Source organism: Staurois parvus, unplaced genomic scaffold (genome assembly GCF_062004578.1).
Source record: "Staurois parvus isolate SC_StPar_1 unplaced genomic scaffold, SC_StPar_1.0 ptg000050l, whole genome shotgun sequence".
NCBI lineage: Eukaryota > Metazoa > Chordata > Amphibia > Anura > Ranidae > Staurois > Staurois parvus.
In genome coordinates this window covers 3,200,468-3,224,827 of record NW_028317846.1, presented here as the reverse complement: position 1 = coordinate 3,224,827, position 24,360 = coordinate 3,200,468, and the positions used below count along the sequence as shown (strand labels likewise).

The following is a 24,360-nucleotide window of genomic DNA, read 5'->3' as shown; positions in this document are numbered from 1 at the left end:
GGATCCAGAATTACACATTATGCTTGCAATATCCAACCCAGCTTAACTCTGCATTCTAATTTCGGTGAGTCGAACCTGTCCATATAGGATTGGAACCAGAGTATCCCATGGATCTGATACCACAACTCATGCAGCGATGCCCCGGGATCATCAGGAACCGCCCCAGAGAGGAGTATCACACTCCTTAGGAACACCATGCAGTGGAGGTGATACTGTAAGCTGCATCTTAGCCTCGGCTACTTATTTTTTCACCTCAGGACACTTTCTTGCCCTGGGAGGTTTGATAGGAACATTTATTTCGACAACCTGACAGTCTCACCTTCTCTTGCAAATGGACCAGATACTTTTTCAACCACAAATCTTTCACTGTTGAAACACAATAGAAACATCATCTTAAGCAGCACAGTGGCTAAATGGTTAGCACTTCAGCCTGGCAGTACTAGGGTCACTGGTTCGAATCCAAACCACGGCACCACCTGCCTGGAGTTTGCATGTTCTCCCTGTGTCTGCGTGGGTTTCCTCCGGATACTCTGGTTTCCTCCCACGCTCTAAAGATATGCTGGTAAGTTAATTGGATCCTGTCTAAATTGGCCCTAGTATGTATGAATGTAAGGTAGAGACTTTAGATTGTAAGCCCCTTGAAGGTAAGGGACTGATGTGAATATACAATAGAATATACAATATATATGTAAAGTGCTGCGTAAATTGACAGTGCTATATAAGTACCTGTAATAAAATAAAGTCCTCATAGCACCTCTTGGGATACACATTCCTGGGGGGCTGGACATTTGTGAGTCCCCATCCTGCCTCTGCAACTTGAGGCTGTTCAAGTACATTGTCACTACTTTTATTAAACAAATTGCAGCCTTGCATACTAGATCCATATTCAGGTATTTCTATAGTTATCACGAAAAGAGGACTTTTTGACTGGACTGGTGATTCACTGATGACTATTGCTAATGAACGTTATGTTGCCTGACATTCGTTATTCTCGTAAGCTCTTCAATGTTACTTCACTCCACTCATTGTGGGCATATGTTTCTTACACTTGAGCTGTAAGATTTCATGTATCAGCCTATATTCGTCTCTGATTCTATGTGTAAGTTACCCAACAACCCTTCACACCTATGTTAAGGTTCCTGGGAGTGGAGAACATGGATGGTCTTATTGGGCACAGCTCAATTACAGACTCTAATTTCACTAGGTGGGAAGACTGTGATATGTCATCCCTCTGTGGACATGATGGGCTATGTGTGGTAGATTTAACTAACCCCCCCCAAACATTGTTACTTGTTGCTATATAGTTAGGATAAATTGCAACTGGTAGTTTCTGCTAAATTTAAACTGGTAGTTTAAGTCTTTCTTATACTCTGATTGGGCACATCCTATGTTACTTGCAGTACATCTTCTTGCAGCTTTATTTCCAGACAGCTATCAGAGACCTTCCCACATCCATCCCTCAACCCCTATCCCTCTTCTCATTGCTTGGAATACCAATCTCATTATAAAAGGAAAAAAAATTAAACTATTTTATAATCTGGCAAACAAAGAGCAGAAATCAGTGACACCTTGGAGTAAGCTTTTCAGCATAGTTCACCCCATGCCTAAAGGCACCTGTCTAGAAAAATGGAGAGGTGAAAGTACTGCCTCATGCATCCAGCCATTAGTGCCCAGCTCCAAAAACTATTTTCCTTACCGCAATTCATGAGACAACACAAGACATACAGTAGAGCTCAGATCGATCTTGCATGTGGGACACTTCAGCAATAACGTCCTCCTAAAAAGGGCCACCGGGAAAGTCAAAGAGAACGCGGTCTCTCACCGTGTGATGCATAGACACCACACAGTAACTTTAAGATGCCTTATCTGTGGACTCCATAATCAAGGAGAGTCATGATTCCCCATACAGGAATTTTTCAGATGTGAGCTCTACTACAAATGCATTTGAAGTAATCATTTCCAAGCTGGAATACATGAAGGAGAAAAGAAAGAGCATGAAGAACACAATTTTTTTTTAGCACTTACCGTATTTTTCGCTCCATAAGAAAACGGGGGGAAATGTCTGTGCGTCTTATGGAGTGGCCGTCCTGGTATTTCCGCCGCGTTAGAATACCGGGACAGCCGCTCGGCTATACTGTGAAGCAGAACCCGCTCTTCCGTCCTACCTGTTCCTAGGTCCAGCAGTGTCCTGCTTCCATCGCCATCTTCTCTCCCTCGCGCCGGCATCTCCAGTGTGGGCACCTGGCTGTGACAGCTTGCGGCTTCACAGACAGGAGCCCACTGCGCATGCGCGAGAAGCGCTGCGCTTTGTGAATGGCCCCATAGTCTTGTGGGACCTGTCACGTGTCCCAGAAGACTACGGGGAGGGAGGGGAGGACAACTCCACGGAAGTGGGAGGGGGTACCTGTCAAATTCGGGTACCCTCCCCCTCCCCAAAGGTCCGCAGCCTCAGGTCATCTCCTTTTCTATGTCCGCAACCTCTGGTGATCTCCTGTACTATGATTGCAGTCTCTGGTCATTTCTGTACATTGGTTCAGAACGTTTTGTTTTCCTCCTCTAAAATCAAGGTACGTCTTATGGTCAGGTGTGCCTTATGGAGCGAAAAATACGGGACTTCTACCTCCAATGATCAGTAACCAACCTAACAATCACTGGACCCACATGGCAATAGTGGCAAGGCATCTTAGAGAAAGCACCAGATACACCATATATATTCAGGATGGTACGGAGCAACTGGACACAAAATGTGATCAACGGTGGAAGGGGCAGAGCAGGCAGGTTGGGGAACAGGATCCCAGCCAAACATCAGAAGAGAATGGAAAAAGTAATTGTAAGGGAAGGAAGGGTAGTGGTCCAACATAACTCAGCCCTTCTCATAAGCCCCCCTGCTTAGAACTGCAGGAACCATTGGCCTGCTCACTTGTCTTGGTTAACCCTGTTACCACTGCAGATGACCTCAAAGAGACTACTGGCTCCTGAGAGCCCTTTTAAACTCTTTCAGATCTGTGTTTCCTGCAGGTAGGCAGCACAATCTCATGTTAGAGGATGATTCAGGGCTTGTTCATACCACAATTTCTGCATCCTGGATGCATTTCTGCATATGCATTTTCAATGTGTTCCAGTCCGTTTTCTTTCTTAATTTTTTACATTTTAAAAATATTTATTTTCATTCTAGACAATGTGCATTCTTGTGTGTTTACATGCATTTACAAGAATTTTGATGCGTTCCAGATGCAAAAATGCAGCAGGTTGAACGTTCTTTGAAAGCACTGGTACTGAGCTTAGGTGCAAACTGTGTGCATGCATTCTGGATGCAATAAAAACACACTGGTAACTACCTGGCATGAACCATCCTTCAGGGAAATCCTTTTCTCTGTGTCCATTGAGGGTCACAGAAGTCCTAAAACTTTGGGTTATACCGCCACCTACAGAATGATTGGATAATTAACTTCTAGCCGACCAGCAACTGTAGAAATACGGTGGCAGGTTGGCACAGCTGGGAAAAACCACGTTTTAAAAAGTGCATTTGCAAAACAGGTAGGGGGCGCGCACCAGCCCTAGCCGTCCCGCCGATTGCGGCCGCGGGTGTCAGTCGCCGGGTCACGGTCGGTCATTACCTACCGTGTCCCAGCGATTAGCGGCAATCACTGACAGAGAGGACGGCTGCAGTGTTTACACTGCAGCCGTGCTTTCTGTCAGTCCCGTCAGCTCCTGACATGCTGATCCGGAGAGAAGAGTTTCTCTCTCCGGATCAGCCTTGTTCCCGTGCAGTACACACCCCCGCCCCCTAGAAAAACACTCCCCTCACACAGTTAACCCTTTCAGTCAATAAAAAAAGTTAACCCCTTCCTCCCCAGTGCCATTAGTACAGTGTCAGTGTTTTTTTTTTTGCACTGATCACTGTATTGGTGTCACTGGGGATGTCAGTGACCCCAAATCAGTTCCCCCCCAGTGTCAGAATGTCTGCTGCAGTCCCGCAGTCCTGCCATAAGTCACTGATCGCCACCACAAGTCGCTGATCGCCGCCATTATTAGTATAAATAAAAATAAAAATCCCAGTATCTTTCCCACCATTTGTAAACGCTATAACTTTCACGTAAACCAAATAATTTACACATATTGGGTTTTTTTTTTTTAGCAAAGACATGTTGCAGAATACATTTTGGCAGAAATTTATGACTAAATTTTTACATTTTTTTTTACTGGACATGCTGTCAGGGATCTCCTCGATCCCTGCCGCGATGGTCCCGGCGCAGGCGCAGTGCACCGCCCTGTGCAGGGACACGGGCACTAGGTCCGGGCCGGCCGCGGCGTTCCAGTTCGCGCATGCGCAGTAGAAGCCGCGGCCGCCCGCTGGGCACCAATGGCAGCACAGGGCGGGATATTTAAATGGACCTGAGCTGTCATTCAGTGCCTTCTGGTCTTCCCTGCATCCTGTGAACCTGTACCCTTTGTAAGTTTTGACCCGGATTATACCTGACCTTGCTGCTTTCTCCTGTTCTGACCCTTGCTTTGCCTGACCTCTCTCCTGAATGCCCCTGATTGGATTTGACCTGCTGTTGCTGACCTGGCGTGTGACCCGACCATTCTATGCCCGCTGCCTTGTACCTTGCCGTCCTCTCTGTTACCGACCCGGCCCGTCTGACCTTGCTCATCCATCCATCCCTTGCAGTGGGGTCTTCTGACCTCCTCACATCAGACTCTTCCCCGTGGGAGCCCTTGGCGCATACTACTACCACTGACGGACGCACCCAGTAGTCACGACCTGGTCTCGGGGAGCTCCAAGTCCATCCCCACCATCAGGGGCTCTGGTGAACAAGCACCCTGGGACTTAGATTCCGTGCGCTGGGGACGCCTATTCAGTGGAGTGCTAGTGGTACCGCCAGGCGGTCCCTTACAGTACCAGAAGACCATGACTGAGTCTAGAGGAGGGCCCTCGCCGCTTGAGGAGATCTGCAGGCACCTGTCTAATTTGACACAGGCCGTATCGGCCCTGCAGGATAGATGTCAGCAGATTGAAACCCAATTCCAGACCTGCACTATATCCGTTCCTGCCACACAGGCCGCGGTCCCCGCACCTCCAGCCGTAGCAGTCCCTGTGCTGGTGTCTGGGGCATCCGCACCACTCCCGGCGGCCGAACCCCGAGTACCCTTACCGGAACGTTTCCACGGGGACCGCACACGCTTCAGATCATTCCGCAAGTCCTGTCTCCTCTATTTTGAGCTACAACCCCGGACCTTCGTGACTGAATCCGTGAAGGTGGGGTTCGTCATCTCCCTCCTGCAGGTTGAACCCCAAGACTGGGCCCATCGATTACGGGGAAAAAATGACCCTCACCTTACTTCGGTTGACAGTTTTTTTGATGCAATGGCCATCCTTTTTGATGACCCGCAGCGGGCAGCTTCTGCTGAAGCTACTCTGTACACGCTCCGGCAAGGCCGCCGAGCGGCGGAGGAGTACGCATCTGAGTTTAGGCGGTGGATGGGGGATACTCGCTGGAACGAGTTCGCACTCCTGCATCAGTTCCGTATAGGCCTATCAGAAGGCCTGAAAGATGAGCTCGCCCGGGTGGAGGTACCTGAGACTTTAGAGGACTTAATAGCACTGACCATAAAATTGACCGTAGACTGCGGGAACGCAGGTTTGAGAGGTCCGGCCAGGGTCATGGAAATCCCTGGGGGTCATTTCAAGGTCCCAGTCAAGCACCTAGGCCAATCACCCAAAACCGGCCACCTGGAGATAACCCCGAACCCATGCAACTCGGCCTGGCACGGCCTAAACTATCCCCAGAGGAACATCAGCGCAGACGATCCCAGAACCTGTGCCTCTATTGTGGCGAAGCTGGTCACATGGCACGATCCTGCCCGCAGAAACTGAGTAAGTGCACCTCTTCTTCCTTATCCATTGGCAATGTTGGTCCATCCCAATACTTAGTGGTACCCCTTTCCTTTCAGCTTCCAGAAAGGACCGTGGAAGTATCGGCCATAATTGACTCGGGGGCATGCAGCTGCTTCTTGGATATTAATTTTGCTCACCAGCAGGGTATTCCTCTCCAATTGAAACAGAAGGGGTTCAATATTTATTTGGCCGACGGTTCCCGAATAAAATCGGGGGTAGTGAACCAGGAAACCCCCTCCATCACCACTGTCATTGCCGGCCAGCACCAGGAACTCCTCCGCCTGGATGCTATAGCTTCACCCCTCTTCCCAGTCATTCTGGGGCTCCCATGGTTACGGGCCCATAACCCCCAGATTGACTGGGAGACCGGAGTAATCACGTTCCCTTCCCCATACTGTCGGGTATACTGCCGCACTTCGGGCCCGGGGGCCCCCCAAATCCTCCTGTGCTCTGAGGGGGAAGCTGAATTAAAACAAGTAATCCCTGCAGTCTACCATGGGTTTCTAGATGTGTTCAGCAAACGGGGAGCCGATACTCTACCCCCCCACCGCCCTTATGACTGTCCCGTTGACCTGTTACCCGGCTCAGAAATTCCTTTTGGGCGAATCTTCCCCCTTTCAGAGCCCGAACTGAGGGCCCTAAAGGAATATATCGAGGACAGCCTCCAGAAGGGGTTCATCCGCCACTCCACTTCACCGGCGGGGGCGGGAATTTTCTTTGTTGAAAAGAAAGACAAAACCTTAAGGCCATGTATCGATTACAGGGAATTGAACAGGGTCACGATAAAAAACCGTTACCCACTACCGTTAGTACCAGAGCTGTTCCAAAGTTTAAAGTCAGCAGTGGTTTTTACCAAGCTGGATCTGAGGGGGGCGTACAACTTGATTCGCATAAGGGAGGGGGACGAGTGGAAAATGGCCTTCCGCACCCGCTTCGGCCATTTTGAATATCTGGTCATGCCGTTTGGGCTGTGTAATGCTCCGGCCACGTTTCAACACTTTGTGAATGATATTTTTAGGGACTTTTTGGATGTCTTTGTTATCGTTTATTTAGACGACATTCTGATTTTCTCCCCGTCTTTGGGGGAACACAGAATACATGTAGCAAAGGTATTGGGGCGATTGCGGCAGCATGGGTTGTACGCCAAGGCAGAGAAATGTTGTTTTGAACAATCCAGCATTGCCTTCTTGGGCCTGATTATCTCCACCGCGGGGGTCGCGATGGATCCCCAGAAGGTCGCAGCAATACTGGATTGGCCTGAACCCACAGACAGGAAAGGCGTCCAACGATTCGTCGGTTTTGCAAATTTTTACCGGAAGTTCATCAAGAACTTCTCGGGTCTGGTCTCCCCCATTACTCAGCTAACCAAGCTGGGAACCCGGTTCAGATGGACACCAGAAGCGCAGGGAGCTTTCGAAGCCTTGAAGAAGCTGTTCACTTCGGCACCCATTTTGGGTCACCCAGACGCCGCCCTGCCCTATATCTTGGAGGTAGATGCATCGGAGAATGCGGTAGGCTCCATCCTCTCCCAACGAAAAGGCACCAAGGAACTGCTCCATCCTGTGGCATTCTTCTCACGGAAGCTTACCCCAGCGGAGAGGAACTATGATATCGGTGATCGAGAGCTACTAGCGATCAAAACGGCGTTAGAGGAATGGAGGTACCTACTGGAAGGTGCGGTGCACCCCATCTTAATATTTACTGACCACAAGAACTTAGAATATCTGAGAACCGCCAAGCGTCTACGCCCGCGACAGGCGAGATGGGCACTATTCTTTTCAAGATTCAACTTCCACATTACGTACCGGCCTGGATCAAAGAACACTAAGCCGGATGCGTTATCACGGATGTACGAAGACGCCAAGGAGATCCCAGTACCCGACACCACCCTGTCCTCGGGTAACTTCTTGGCCCTTCAATCGGACCTTCGTTCCAGGCTAATGGAGGCATCCACAAACTTCTCTACCCCAGGCGGAGGGCCGCTCCAGAACAAGGGGGGACTCCTATGGAGGGAAGATCGAATTGTGGTGCCGGAAGAAGCCCGAACCCTGGTCTTGGGGCATTGCCATGACCACCCGATGGCGGGGCACTTTGGCCCAGAAAAGACCCTGGAACTTCTCCGACGCTCATTCTGGTGGCCAGACATGGCTAAGGATTGTAAGGGCTATGTAAGGTCCTGTGTCACCTGCCAGAAGAACAAACCAGCAAGAAACAAGGTTTGGGGTCTGCTGCGACCCTTACCTATTCCTGAACGGCCTTGGCAAAAGATCTCATTAGACTTTATAGTCGAGCTTCCGCCATCCCTAGACCACACGGCAATCCTGGTGGTCGTGGACCGCTTGTCGAAGATGGCCCACTTCATCCCGTTGAAGAAAACCCCCTCGGCGGCTGAGACCGCGCGAGTCTTCATTCGTGAGGTAGTAAGGTTGCATGGGGTCCCCGAAGACATCGTCTCGGACCGGGGGGTCCAGTTCAAGTCAAGATTTTGGAGAGCACTGTGCAAAGCCCTGGACATCAAATTGTCTCTCTCCTCTGCGTTCCACCCTCAAACTAACGGTCAAACCGAAAGGACCAATCAGACCTTAGAGCAATACTTAAGATGCTATACTTCGTTTACTCAAGATGACTGGATGCCACTTCTACCTCTAGCGGAATTTGCGTACAACAACGCCCGCCACTCAGCGACAGGACAGTCCCCGTTCTTTGCCAACTATGGCTTTCACCCAGTCTTCCTCCCGGATTTGGTCTCGGAATGCCCAGTACCGGCAACGCAAGATGTGGTAACGTTTTTCGACGCGAACAATAGGAAGCTTCAAGAGGCCATCAGTCGGGCCCAGGAAGACTACAGGAAAGCATTCAACAAGAAACGGAGAGGAGATCTGGTATTGCGGCCTGGGGAGAAGGTTTGGCTGGTGACGTCCAATTTAAAGATGCTTTGCCCGTCAAAGAAATTGGGACCCAAATTTATAGGCCCCTTCTGCATTAAACGGATGGTTAACGAAGTAGCCTACGAACTCGTCCTACCTGACACGCTCAAGATCCACCCAGTCTTCCATGTGTCCCTGCTGAAGCCAGTGGTCCCAGATGCCTTCCCTGACCGGGAATCTAGACCCCCGGAAGCGGTAACGGTCGAGGGAGAAGAAGAATTTGAGGTTGAAACAATCCTGAAGTGTCGAAGGAGGGGAGGCCAGACCCAATTCCTTATCAAATGGAAGTGCTATGGCCCTGAGGACAATTCTTGGGAACCAGCCCATAATGTCCATGTATCCAGACTTGTCCGGAGGTTTTTTCGCGATCACCCGTGGTGGAGAGATCGGGTGGGCATCCGGAGGCTGCCCGTAGGGGGGGGCAATGTCAGGGATCTCCTCGATCCCTGCCGCGATGGTCCCGGCGCAGGCGCAGTGCACCGCCCTGTGCAGGGACACGGGCACTAGGTCCGGGCCGGCCGCGGCGTTCCAGTTCGCGCATGCGCAGTAGAAGCCGCGGCCGCCCGCTGGGCACCAATGGCAGCACAGGGCGGGATATTTAAATGGCCCTGAGCTGTCATTCAGTGCCTTCTGGTCTTCCCTGCATCCTGTGAACCTGTACCCTTTGTAAGTTTTGACCCGGATTATACCTGACCTTGCTGCTTTCTCCTGTTCTGACCCTTGCTTTGCCTGACCTCTCTCCTGAATGCCCCTGATTGGATTTGACCTGCTGTTGCTGACCTGGCGTGTGACCCGACCATTCTATGCCCGCTGCCTTGTACCTTGCCGTCCTCTCTGTTACCGACCCGGCCCGTCTGACCTTGCTCATCCATCCCTTGCAGTGGGGTCTTCTGACCTCCTCACATCAGACTCTTCCCCGTGGGAGCCCTTGGCGCATACTACTACCACTGACGGACGCACCCAGTAGTCACGACCTGGTCTCGGGGAGCTCCAAGTCCATCCCCACCATCAGGGGCTCTGGTGAACAAGCACCCTGGGACTTAGATTCCGTGCGCTGGGGACGCCTATTCAGTGGAGTGCTAGTGGTACCGCCAGGCGGTCCCTTACACATGCTTCATAGCAAAAAGTCCAAAATATTGTTTTTTTTCCTCAAAATTGTCAGCTTTTTTTTATACCGCAAAAAATAAACGCACGGGCGATCAAATACTACCGAAAGAAAGCTCAATTTGTGGGAAAAAAAGGATGTAAATTTAATTTATGTACCGTATTGCATGACCGTGCAATTGTCCATTAAACTAGCGCAGCAATGTATAGCAAACAAATGGCATAAATTGCAGTATCTATACCATAGTTTGTAGATGCTATAACTTTCACACAAAGCAATCAATATACACTTATTGGGATTTTTTTTACCAAAAACATGTAGCAAAATACATTTTGGCCTAAATTTATAACCAACTTTGAATTTACTATATATTTTTTATAGCTGAAAGTAAAAAATATTGTTTTTCTTCAAAATTGTTGGTCTTTTTTTGTTTATAGCGTGAAAAATAAAAAGCGCATAGGTGATCAAATACCACCGAAAGAAAGCTCTATTTGTGTGAAAAAAAAGGACGTAAATTTCATTTGGGTGCAGCATTGCATCATCAGTTGGATTAGTGCAGCGCCGAGTAGCAAAAGGAGGCCTGGTCAATAAGTGGGGTAAATCATCAGCAGGGCAAGTGGTTAAAAAAGAAATGTAGGTCTGCACTGTGTATAACCCGTAGGGCTCATGTACACAGGGCGTTTGAAAAACTCTTATGACCGCTGGAAACTGATGGCTAGAAAATGTAGGTTAAAAACGTCAGTTTAGCCGTTTACCTACCGCGTTATACTAAATAAACTCACTTTAGCAGCAAAGAACATGCCATCACAAAGGAGCTGGAACTGTGTACCTCACTGGATTACTCTGGTTTGTGCTCAAAGGAAGAGAGGACAAATCCTAGTGCAACCCCATTAAAGAAAAAAAAAAAAAAAAAAAAAAAAAAGAGGTGGAGCCTAGTGGCTACTTACAGTATTGTGGCTTCACTGTTTTGCATGTTGTGAGTGGATTTTAATAGCTTAATAAAGGAATTTTTTTTGTATGGGCTTGCACTAGGATTTGTCCTCTTCCTCTGAGCATTTACCATCCCAATTGGAAGCTGAAATCTGGTCTCTTAAAGGGCCAGTAGCAAAGAAATAGCTACTAAGGGATAGCGGTGGACAAGCAAAATATTTACCAAATTTTATAGTGCTTATGACCTATATGATATATGGGTCAAGGAAGAAGGTGAGTGTATGGTGCACTCATTGGTGATGGGAAGCACTTCTGTATATATTGGATGAAGTGAAAACTTTACAACACTGTTATGGAGCACGGTGTGTTTTGCTGTAATGTGAGCGTACATGTTTTGTGCACTCAACCATTAGTTTTAATTCAAAATGGTGTTGCACTACAATATGTATTTTTGTTTTTGGAGTCGTGATTGAGTGAAGAAATTTTGGATTCATTACCACATGAAAAGGATTCACTTCTGTAAAAACGCATTTGACCTATTATAATTTGTAGGTCATACTTTAAGGTGAGCAGGGAGAGTATCCTGAGCACAAGCAGGTATTCTGAAAAGTGATTGTTAAACGCACTAATTTGGACATTCTGTGATTTGGGAGTTGGACTTTTATTGGAGTGTGGATTTATCTTGGATGGGATTACTGGAGGATTTTATATTTCATGTATATCTCTGGATGAGGAGTTGGCGCACTACACATTCTTGGTTTATATCTCTAGCTTTTCTGGAAACTCAGCCTGCTCTCTTTCAATGATTAGACTTGTCCTGATACATCTCCTCTGCATAGCTTTTCACTGGTAAGATCAATGTGCTGTTTCTCCTCCCCCAGCTTTTAAGCAGCTAAGGACAGAGGGTTACGTGATCACCAAAAAAAGGTATTAATGTTTTAATTGGGGGGGAATTGAGAAGTTCAGGGACTGGCCACAAAAAGGATGACTAGAGGAGACAGACACTGCATTATGGAACCCCTGAAAGGAATAAACCGCTTGCTGACCGTATAACAGTTATACGGCGGCAGAGCGACTCTCCTGCACTGGATCACGTACCTAGTATGTGACCCGCACTCCCGGAGGAGGGGGTCACCCATCGACCCGGCGGTGGTGTGATTCGGTATAGCACCAATCAGTTAACGGGTCAGTTAACAGGCCTGCTGATCAGTTGTAGGGAATCATACTTCAGCCTGTGTTTACAAAATAATTGCACAGGAAATTACATTCTCTCTCCTGAAGCCCTTTTCCGTTTCAGAGAGAGAAAAGAGAGCATCTACTGTGAGTAAAAGCAGCACACTTTACACAAAATTACTTAGTCACATTTAACCCCCTGATCATCCCCCAGTTAACCCTTTCACTGCCCCGTCACCAGTGTCATTAGTACAGATTTTTTCTTACTAATCACTGTATTTGTCTCACAGGCAACTTTGGATAGCGTCAGATTGCTTGCCACACTATCACTATCACATTTAACCCTTTGGCAGCAACATACGCACAGACGCTCTATAAACAAAAACTATACTAGCGTTCCCAATAGTATAGTGTCCACAAAAACCGAGTGTTAGCAGAATCAGCCCTAATCTCTGCTAGCACTAGCAGGACATTTTTTTTGGTTCAATCAATCCCCGACAGGCAGGAGCTCTTTTTCCCCATAAGTCGCACTAGATACCTATAAATTTAGCGGCCAAAATATCTAAAGGTACACTAGCAAAGAGGCCTACAGTATTCTGAGCATGTCAGATGAGAGCGAAGAGGAGAGCAGCAGCACTACAACAGGTAGCTCAGATGATGGAAAAGAGGATCCCTGCTAAGGTCAGCAACCTGGGCACAGGGTCAGGTATGCCTGAGGTGCTAGGATCACACAATGATTCTCAGTTGGAGCAGAGTGCCAGTACAAGTGCTGCACTGCCTTTCGTTGAGATGGTGAGCACCAGTGGCCTAGTAAACCCCTGGCATTTTATACACCAGCACTGCAGTATGACTTGGTGATGTGGCGAGTGCCATAAATGCAGTCCAAGCTGGTAAGGTGGCTAGCACCAGTAGTGTCCCACAGCCACCAAGAACCTGAACACGAGCCAATAGTGTCCTTCCAGATGTGCTTGCAAATCCTGATTGGCAGCCCAGATTCTGCAGCACTCATACTTCCCCTATTCACACTGCCCTATCCCCAATTCAGGTGAAAAAGCAAATATAACTATTCCCCTTGATTTTTTTTTACAGCAGTTTTTCACGAGGGATTGTTTAATTTGCTTGTGCTCTCTTCTGTCATGGCCAGGCGTAGATATGAGAATATAATGTGATTTATGCATTTCAACAATACACTCTGTTGTCCTCGGGGTGACCCGGATTATGATTGGCTCCATAAAATTCAGCCCTTTTTAAATCACCTTTAACATAAATTTTCAGATCTGTAGATGAACCAACAAAGCATCTACATAAGATTTCCTGGCCATCTTGCTTTCAAGCAGTATCTCCCCAGCAAGCAAGCAAGCCAGATCTGGGATCAAAATGTATAAGCTCCGAGAGAGGGCAACAGGTGTAAAGCCTTCTTCTAGTTCTTTTAGGATTAATGAGGGAAAATATAGTCATGTGGAGCCTCCCTGGATTCCCAGACTACATGAGGAAGAGTGGAAAGATAGTATGGGACTTTGCGCCACCCTTGTTCCGAAAGGGATACTTGGACGTGGACAACTACAATGCAAGCGTACCACTTTTCAGACACTTATAAAATCTTGGACATATTTTATGTGGTGCCATACGACCTAATCATAGGGACTTCCCCAAATTGCTTGTAAATACCCGACTTAAGAAGCCTGCTTGGGGAATCATGAAATGCTTGCAGTGAAGCGTAAGGACAAACAGGATATTTTCCTTGTGTTTCCTATTCACGCACGGCATCTGGTGCTGAGAAGTCCCTCTGAGTCCACAAACATAACGTTAATTTGGGAGGGGTGGACTTCAATGAGCAGATGATGAATCCGAACTTAGTGTACTGTAAAGCAAGATGCTGGTACAAATAAATGTCAATATACTGTATTTGAATTGGTAATTGGACAACGCTTTTGAGCTCTACAAAGCACCTGGAAGAAGTGGATCCTTGCTAAAATTTCAGGAAGAGATCACGGCCCTATTGTATCCAGAAGGTGCTGTGGCCCAATTCCCAAATCAGTGCAGTTAGGCTGTCTGAGAGGCATTTTCTGGAAGTCCTCTCTGGTACCCCAACCAAAAGTCGTTAAAGGAAAAAAAATAAAAAAAAGATTGCCTGTAGCAGACGTGAAATGACACACGCTTTTGTCCAACCTGGTCTATGCTTCAAGGACTGTTTCCGTCGCTACCACACACTAGTGGAGTATTAGTTTAGGGTATAGCATGGCACAGTCTAGGGTACACATTCACACAGGGTCTCGAAAGATGTTAAGTAGTCAGGAAAATATTGCATTTTGGGAGACTCTAAAATCACAGCCTGGAAAGTTTATGGTTACAGTTAGGCTACAAAAAAGTTACAGAAGTAAAAAAAAAAAAAAAATTTAAAAAAGTGGTTTCATTTCTTGTATTAAGTTAATGTTAGATTGTGTTCACAGTTGTTTACTTTGTAGGAACGCCAATCAGCTGCAGCATGGATATTTTTATTCTGACAGAAAGGTGTTGCTCTCTGAAGATATAAGTCAGGCTGGAGATTTTTAATTCGCAGGAAAAAAAAAATGCTCCTATGCATCAGCATATATTTTTTTCACTTTTTTTGGCACAGGTTTCAGTTGAAAATTTTTTTTTTTTTAGAGTTAATGTTATATTTTTACGGTGTTTAATTGTTAACCACTGTTATTTGCTTTGCAGGAACACCAATTAGCTGCAGCATTGATGTGTTTATTCTGAGAGCAACAGGATGTTGCTCTCAGAATATTTAAGTCAGCTCTTGCAGCACTTCTGGAGATTTCTCATCTGCAGCCTGTATATGTCCAAGCATGAGGAACCTGGGGAGGTCAGCATGCAAAAGGAGAAACAAGAGTGAAGGAAAAGTGATATTGATCGCATTGGGACCTCCAGCACATCCGTGGCATCCACCAGGGGGTTTCACACACTAACCAGAAACAGTGGCCCCTTCCTGTGGTGGCAAGCAGATCCATGTTAAGGGTCCCCCCAATATAGGTAGATTTGATTAGTACATGTTCAGGTGCAGTGGCCACTCCCCTAATGACCAAGGTAATGTCTGCCAATGTTGACCCCGAAAATGTGCATTGCGAAGGGAGAAAAAAACAAGCTATTCTCCCTACTGCAGAATATGTGATCCCTCTAGCGACGCTGCTGCACTCTCACACCACCCTGGAAGTTGACGAAGGACACCAGGGTGGCATTGTCTGATGGGGTCCAGGCCAGGAGCCCCCAGAGAGGCCTGTCTAGTGCTCCAGAGGCAAGTAGATTGCTGCTGCTCCAGGATATTGACAGGCAGGCAAGCTACCTCCACAGTCCAAAGATCTTGACATGTTAAGACTATCATCCAGCAGAGGGGCACGAAACCAGGGAAAGCAGGGGAGGGAGGGACCTTGTCGTACCGGACTAGACTAATCTGATTGTCTAAGGAGGCTGTAGACATGTTCCAGATGGATAGGATATCTAGTAGTAGAATGTACACACTCCCATAAAGTTTGCAGGGGGTAAAGTAGTGAGCCCTGGGCACAATAGTCAGCATACTGTCATGCATTTGTTGTGCAATGGTGGACAGACTGCAACTGCTGGCCAAAATAAGCAGATATCAAGATCTGCACCAGGATTCGACTCTGCCAGTGTGTCGGTCTATAGACCACCATAACGGTCCTGCCTGCACGAAAGGGTGCCAGATACCCACCAATGCTCCGATACAGAACCAACACGAGGGTGCTGGTTGAGGGAGGCAAGGAAGGGTAGCAAATAAGCCCAGGTTGTGTGTATTTGGGGGGGGGGGGGCCTGAACTTTGTACAGACCGATCACCCCCAGAGACTACCTGCGCCCTAATCCACATCCTGGAAAGGAAGGAGGGGCAGCTACTTACCAATCCAGCAGAGAGGGCTGAGTGGCTGTTAGCTAGGGTAACACTGTGACATGGACTGCAGGTGCCTGGTCACGGTGTGTCCCCACGAGATGTTTAACTTGCTGGCTGCCCTGGTCAAGAATGGGGCTGTTGCAGTCTACCCAGCATGTAACTAAAGACTAGGGTGACCACTGGATCTAGATTACCCAGCCTGCTAATTGACTGAAGATCTCTGCAGGAAAAAATCATAATAGAAACAAAAAAGGAAAAAAGCTATGGAACCAAAGGTCTCAGCAGGAACAAGGTCCTTACTCCTGAACACTAGACAGAAGAACTGGATTTCCTATTGCAGGTGGGGGGTTGTGCTAGAAGGGATTGCCTAAAGGCAGTAATGTATTCTTTCCTGTCTAGTGTTCTACTCCTGTAGGTGGCAATAAAACCCTATGGTTAAAAATTAGAAGAGCTGTTGTAGTGACTTTTGAGGGAGTATTTATTAAAAATATGATTTAATTCCAAAAGTAAGAAACCCAGCTGTCTGTGAGGGGTAACATTTCCTGGTTGGAATTCAAGTGATCTAGTAGATGACAAAAACCAGTGAGTGGGAGAAACTTGTTGGAAGACAATGAAACACACCACTATTGAAATGACTACAGGTGATCAAAGTCCCCAAGAAAAACAATGGGGGATCTGATGTGGATTAGTCAAAGACCTAAAAGATATTTCAATGGCAGGAAAGTTAATTATAAAATCAAACATTACTATGTGGACTTCCACAGGTGAGTCATCACACCTGACCAAAACAACAATGAGACGAAACTGAAGGTCTGAGAACTCACCCAAAACCTTGGAAAGTGTGATGAACAAACAAACTTCTTGGACTGTCACAATATGCTATTATCCACTAAGGTTAAAAATATAACTGGCTGTTTACCCTAACTCACACACAATGGACAGGTAAACAGAGGGTCTTTACTACTCATAGGAACTTCTTTTCTAAAACAAAAAAGGTTAAACTTAGGACATATAAAGCTAAGAACTGGATATATCTACCCACAGAGACATTATCAAAAAGCATATTATCAACGCTGTTATCAAGGGAAAATATCTTTGAGAAGGTTGGGGATTACATATCACTCAATTAAGTATGAAATGATGGAGAGTAAGATGATTGTGAATTGGTATCAGTTGTATATTTCCATCAGAAATCAAATGTTTCAAACAGTTTAAATATCTGGGAACTGAATGAACATATATCTCTCTATGTTAAAAACGTGTAAATAAGTGAGCGCCTTCCAAGTAGCAGCAGCTGTACACCAAAGGCACCATATAAAACCTTCCAATACACAATAATATACAAAAAAGGTGGAGCGCTAAAGCACAAATAAATGAACGTATATACACATGCACAAAATCATGCAAAAATGTAAAGTGATACTGTGCACTCATATATATGCCACTATATGGTGGCTAATATAACGTGAGGAAAAAATTGCTGTGTCCACAGATAAGTCCAACGTGAAGATGTGAGCAAGATCTCAACCGATCTATAGATTTCCAAACGACACAGACTGTGCACACGGTGAAACAGTGAGGATACAGATTACGCACTCACCAGATGCGCAACCTTTATGCGCTTTTATATAATATAGAGACTTCCAATATGTCATCAGAGGTCTGGTCAGGTCCCCTTCGTTATCCCATACTTTGCACTCAGCCTTCTCATTAGGTGATGACCACTCTATGGATGTACCTGGCTCCCACAGGAGCTCAGAAAAAACAGAGGAGGCCAGTAGTGCAATATGTCTTAGGATACTTTATTCCCACACACAAACAGATGCTAGTCAGGTACAATGCAAGGAATAAAATTAGAATGAAGTACTGACCCAGTGTAAAGTTGCCGCCGGGACCCCTCGTGGTGCCGGCGGTATTACCGTCAAACAGCTGCAGCCCGTACTGACGCGTTTCGAGCGAAAAGCTCTTAGTCATAGGGTTTTTGGCTATCAGCTGTTGACGCCGTACTGTCCTTTAAATAAGGGAAATGGCGCATGCGTCGTTACCATGCGCCATTTTCCCGGAGATAGATGTCCTCAAAAACGGCGCCATTTTGGCGTAGTCCGTCTAACCGCGCATGCGCGAGCATACGTCGGAACGTGAAGGACATCTATACAGGATCACCGAAGGGAGGAATGTTGCCATGGAAACAGTATGCACGGAATGCGATCCCAAAGATCGCTCAGAACAGGTGTGTAATATTTATCAAGAAAGGGGAATATATTGTTAGAACAACGTTACAAAATATACTCTTTTATACACCAAAATTATGTCAAAGAGATTGAATTATCCCGAGAGAGAAACGGACTTTATTATCGAGGTCCACAATTAAAAAACATAATTTTTTAAAGTTATGTCTAAATACATGGCAACATATATCTAAGGTGATCCTATATAGATACTGTGTTAAGAAATATCCCATCAAACAATCTTTATTTATATATTACCATAAAAATCATCATTCCAAAATGCAGCATAATGGGTATTCATAGGTACTTTAAAATTAAATATGTCACACAAATCTCATATTGTGTGACAAACTCTGGTTATTAAACCATAAATTAATATAAACTGTCCAATAAATATATATGTATGACTGTGCGGCCCTGCTGCACATGTCACACTCAATATGTATATATATTAAAATTTACAACTATAAATAATCCACATCCCATTCAGTGTATATGATATGTAAGATTATAATGGATAGTAATATTTTAAAATGTATATCTAATATGGATATCCATCAGCTCATAGTGTTATATAAAAACACATCAACATATGCACTTAGGACATATAAAGCTAAGAACTGGATATATCTACCCAAAGAGACATTATCAAAAAGCATATTATCAACGCTGTTATCAAGGGAAAATATCTTTGAGAAGGTTGGGGATTGCATACCACTCAATTAAGTATGAAATGATGGAGAGTAAGATGATTGTGAATTGGTATCAGTTGTATATTTCCATCAGAAATCAAATGTTTCAAACTGTTTAAATATCTGGGAACTGAGGAACTGAATGAACATATATCTTTCTATGGTTCTAATCAGAGAATTAGTAGTGAAATTGACTACATTTGGGTAAGACATATATATATCTAATACCTAAAGTTATCTTGGTTCCAATCAAAGTCATCATTAATACTCAAATTGTTTTGTGATCCCTGACTGCCCCCCAGTGGACAGGTGAGACATATATGTATACACACTTCCCGACCGGCCAATCAACACGCCTGTTGGGAGGGTCCTTTAAAACAAAGGATTAGATAGTATAAAAAAGCCATGCACCTCACATAAAAATCAAGCTGGAAAAAGATCATGCTAAAAAAAAAACCCAACCGAAAAAAGGAAGGAGAATCTGAAGAGCTGAAATCTGTCCCATCTGAAAAACTACTTCTAAATTTTTTAATACTACTTCTCAATCTTTTTAAACTTCTGAGAAACTGCTACTAAACTTCTCAGCCTCTGAACCTCTACACTCCTACACTTTTTGCTAAACACTACAACCTACTGCACTATCTCTCACTTGCTCCCTGCGGCCATTTTGCTGAAGGAGTTCCAGCTGCCATCTTGTCTTGAGGACCATTTGAAGTCCCCACTGCATTCCACTGGGGAAGCCTCATAATCAAGGTTCTGGGGAGCGGTGAGACTGCTAAGAGTTTATATTGTATCTTATATTTCCTATTTTTTCCATAGACTAATAGCCGTTGTATTGGGTGTTTAGAAATATTAAGATATATACATAATTATTACTAAAGATTATTTGAGTTGATATTGAAATTATAGAGATTGTATTATTAACGGATTTGTAGTTTTGTCATAGTGCAATTTACCAGAGAATATTTTCTGACATTCCTATGGCCACGGAATGGTAGAAATAATTCCTAAAGCACTACAAGGTTACAACTCATAACTAGATTTGATTTTTAAATTTCTTTGCTATTATCTTTAATCATCTATTGTTTGATATATAGAATTAGCGTATTATATTTTGATTGTATGTACCAGTATACATTTATCACCAGTCTTTTGTGTTTGTATTAATATAAATATATAAATTTTGTACATAAATAAATTTATTTATTTATTAAAAAGGCAATTTTTGTGTATATGGTACAAAATCATACTGGCTAAAAGAACTCAAGGTATATTATTAAGTGGTGATCAAATTATTAAGGTGTCCAAATTATTGGTTCATTAAATATTTGCCGTATTTCAACGGCTGGAGGCACTGCGATATTTTGTTGAAGGGAGAGGACACCGCCCTACATATTTAAAATAAATTCTTACATAAACCACTACACTGTGTCCGTCAATGCACATAAGCAAAACAATTTTATCGCTGTAAAATTCCTCAAATGACACGGCCATTCTTAATAATGTATGGGTTTGATGTCGCCACCTACAGGAGCAGGATGCTAGGTGCAACTGATCTAAGAGAACACCCAGGGGGCGGCCCTCTAGAGGTGGCCAAACCTCCGAATTGCAGTAAGATCAGCTAGTAACCAGCAGTACAGGACATAAACACCAAGAAAGCCAAAAGACAACTAGAAGAGTGCCGTGTCCTTCAAAGAAAATAAATTTACATGTAGTACAAAAATCCCGTTTTCTCTTCCATCCCTTGAAGAATACAACCATTTTTCATGATAGATAGGACTTCCCAAAGCACTGCCAGAAAGAAGAGGGGTGGGCCCATAAACAAAAAGCAACAACAGATTAGGGAAGCGCACTCAGGAAGAACTCAAAACGTTGCCTGAAATTTTTATTAAACCAAATCTTGCATCCACAAGGACAGCAATGTCAAGCATGAAGATCTTGGTGAAAGTATAAACAGATGGCCAGGTAGCCACCTTGTAAACTTTAATAACTAAAGCAGAATGGTGAAAGGGCTAGGTTAGGACACTAAGAGCCATGGTAGAATTTGCAGTGACTGGAAATGGCAGATCAAGGCCTGAAAGGGTATAAACCTTGATAACAGTTTGACAAATCCATCGGGAAATGGTGGAAGACAAAGCCGCTTATCCTTTCCTAGGGCTATCCGAAACCAAGACTCAAACTTTAAATTAGGGGCCGTAGCAGAAAACTAAACCTTAAAGTATTACTAGACCCACAACAGTAAAATCAGTCTGTATATGCAGTAAGGCATGCTTGTTATACTCACTGTGTAACCGAAGGGGTTAATCCTCTGCAAAAAGGCTGTTTGATCCTGACTTCTCTTCCCCTCCTCTTGTTCAAATATCCACGCTGATAGACTGAACCCGTAGCCCTTCTGCACATGCACAGTTTGGTGTGCACTGCTAGAGAGTTTTTTTTCTTTACTTGGGAGAGTGCATGTGATCAGCACAGGGCCAATCATTACTGTCCAGACAGAGGTCAGGGGTTCTGCATCCTCCTAGACCAGAAAAAAAACTCCTCCTCCAAGCTTTAACCAGTGCTCTTCTGAAGTAACAAGACTGCTCTAACTGCGGATGAGAAAGGGTATTTAGCAGTTTATATTTACTAAAAGTTTGGCACTTCCATGTTCTGTGTACTGTGGGAGACCAGACCAAAAACCGCCATTAATAAGAGAAAAAAAACCTAAACAAAAAAAAAAAAAAAAAAACCCAGCATGTCCTACTCATAAAAGGCTGCTAGAAAAAAAAAATGTTGTACTTGCTGCAGATGGGGGGTTTGGCCACTTCCAGAGAGCTGCCCTCTGGGTGTGCTTTAATTTAGCTGCACCTAGTGTCCTGCTCCCGTAGGAGGTGACAGCATGCCCATCCGTCATGAAGAATGAATGTATCCTTCAACAAACAGAAAAGAAATTGGTGTTAACAAAAAAATGCATGCTGGTAGTAGATGGGGTTAATCTGGACTGGACTACAGTTTGTTTTTGTTTGCCAGTGTCCAATCCTCCTGTAGGTGGCAGTATAACCAAAAGGTAAATGGACTGTGGATGAGAAGGAAAATAAAACTAATGCAGACACCCTATTAAGAACTGGTAGGGCGCGCTATATTACATTTTTATGCGGAGTTCAGTTATACCTTAGCACTGCAAGAATAGTGGTTATATAGATAAAGTATCACAGTAAAGTATTTACATATTGAGAAATGTTAAATATATACCTTCTATCTCTCAAGGCCAAGCCCTTATTAATCAAGAAATCAGATACATCAATGAGCTGTCCTGCTTCATTCTTGCATAAGATCCTAACAGGCAAAGGCCACAGTGATGCATTTTCCTATAGAAGAAATTCAATACAATTTATTACACAAGGTCCATAGGTCATGAGAATGAAACATGTAATTTACAAATAATTTCTTAGTGCTAGGACTACTCCAATATCTTAAAATGCTACTAGTTCACCTTTACAGAAAAAAACCCCATGAAATTCATCCTCCCCACCCTACCCCTCCTGTCCCAACTGTACACATCTCCTGGGGATGCTGACCTGTCAGAGCCCCCAAAGCGAGTCCAGCAGTCTGAGGAGTTGAAATTACTGCTGTTCTCTGTGCAGCGCTTCATGGACAGACCAGAAATTTACTGACAGTGATGACCAACCAGAAGTGCTCTGATCCGCCTTGGAAGCACAGCAGAGAGAAGAGGGAGAAAAGCTGGGTTTTCCAAATTCCTGGACCGGTGGACCGGGTGCTGGGCCACTGACAGCTAAGCATCTGTGAATGTAAATACAGCAAGGACCATGGGGGTGGGAAGAGAGTGTATAGTGTTCTTTCACCTTTACATTTTTTCTGAAAGGATGAACACATACCCAAACTCCTAGAACATGCTTAAAGATTTGAATAGAGAGGGGAACACTAAAAATGTGTGTCTTTCTCATAACAATTATCTCGACATGGTTTTCCTGTTTTATGTGAGACCGCACTTGAATTGTTTGTTATTGATTTTATACTTCTACCTGTATACATGACTGCGGTTGCAATTGTATCTTCTAAATGCAAACATTTTTCAATAAAAATCTATTGAAAGGAAGAGTGTCTTTTTTTCAGGCATCCAAGACCCAGTTGAGATCGCCTCTCCCTTCCTGTCTCTGTAACATCAGGGCATGAATAATGAGGAATGACTGTCACCAGGAGAGGAAGACAATCATAGAAATAAAACCCTAAAATTAGTTGTAACCTTTAGGCTAGGTTCACGCGGAGTCTGACTTTGAAATCATGTGACTTCACTTGAAGTTGCACTATTTCAAAACTGCATGTCAGTGCGACTTGGCTGACATTTGTGGAACTTCATGCACAGATGTCTATGCAAGTCGCACCTGAAATCGCAAAAAAATAGTGCAGGAACCTTTTTCAAATCAGTGTGGCACCGCAACGTCAGAGTCGCACTGATTTGAACGGTTCCATTGTGGACAATAGGCTGCGACTTGTCACACGATTTAAAACAGTCAAATTGCATGACAAATCACATAACACCCCAGTCACGTCGGGTGGGATTTGGCATGCGATTTGCACTCCATGCAACTTGCAAATCGTATGCCAAGTCGCACCCTATTGTCCGCTATTAGAGTGGTCATATTGGTGCAGTTCCGACTTGGTCAGAACTGCACAGATTTCTAAAGTAGTACATGCCCTACTTTTGTTTCGATTTGCATAGATATCTGTGTCAGATATCTTGCAAATCGCAACTGAAATCGGTAGGTCACCCGATTTTGAAATCGTGCAACTTCACTGCAAGTTGCACGATTTAAAAATCGGCTTTGATGTGACCGGGGGCTTTCTGGGGATGTGCTGTCATCCGGACAGGAACTGAGGGAAATCTCTCAAGTAGGGAACGAAAGAGCAATTAAAAAAAAAACTGACAGAAGTTCTAGCCTTTCCCAACCCAAAGCAATTTTGTTTAGGAAAAAGATTTTCTGGTGTTAGGTTTAATGGCTTAATACAGGAAAAAAGACATCCAGGCAGTTTGAACTAAGTTATGAACTAGTATCATCAGAATTGACATCAGGCACAGCTAAAGATCTGCGTGCGATCGCTGGCCAGGCTGGGGTGACTACTGGACTAACATTATCAAGCCCGTCTCCGAACCCAGCTGCGGATTGAAGATCTTCTCAGGAAAAAAGGCTATGGAACCACAGGTCCCAACAGAGAACTAGGTCCTTACGCCTGAAACACTAGGCAGATATAACAAAGTTGCCTATAGCAGAGGGGTGTTGACACCAAGCTAGTACTTCCAATAGGCAGTGGTTATTTATTTTTTTTCTGCTTAGTGTAGGACACTAAGTCAAGAATAAAGCAGCGCTCCACCTAAAAGGGGAAGTTCCGCTTTAAGGACTGCTCCCCCGCTCCCCATTAAGGATTGGCACCTTTGGGGGGTGGGGTAGCGGATACCCGAATTTGACAGGTACCCGCTCCCACTTCTGGTCCGATCACCTGGGCGACTGGAAGCGGAAGGCGTC

General features: G+C 44.9%; 1 protein-coding gene across 1 annotated transcript in view; it reads right to left on the bottom strand.

Moving 5' to 3' along the window:
- RNF17 (ring finger protein 17) overlaps nucleotides 1-24,360 on the bottom strand; it is a 458,697-nt gene that overhangs the window by 178,173 nt on the left and 256,164 nt on the right. The window contains exon 25 of the mRNA XM_089666019.1: nucleotides 22,070-22,185. Within this exon, the coding sequence (XP_089522145.1) occupies nucleotides 22,070-22,185 (116 nt within the window). The remainder of the gene's footprint in view (nucleotides 1-22,069; nucleotides 22,186-24,360) is intronic.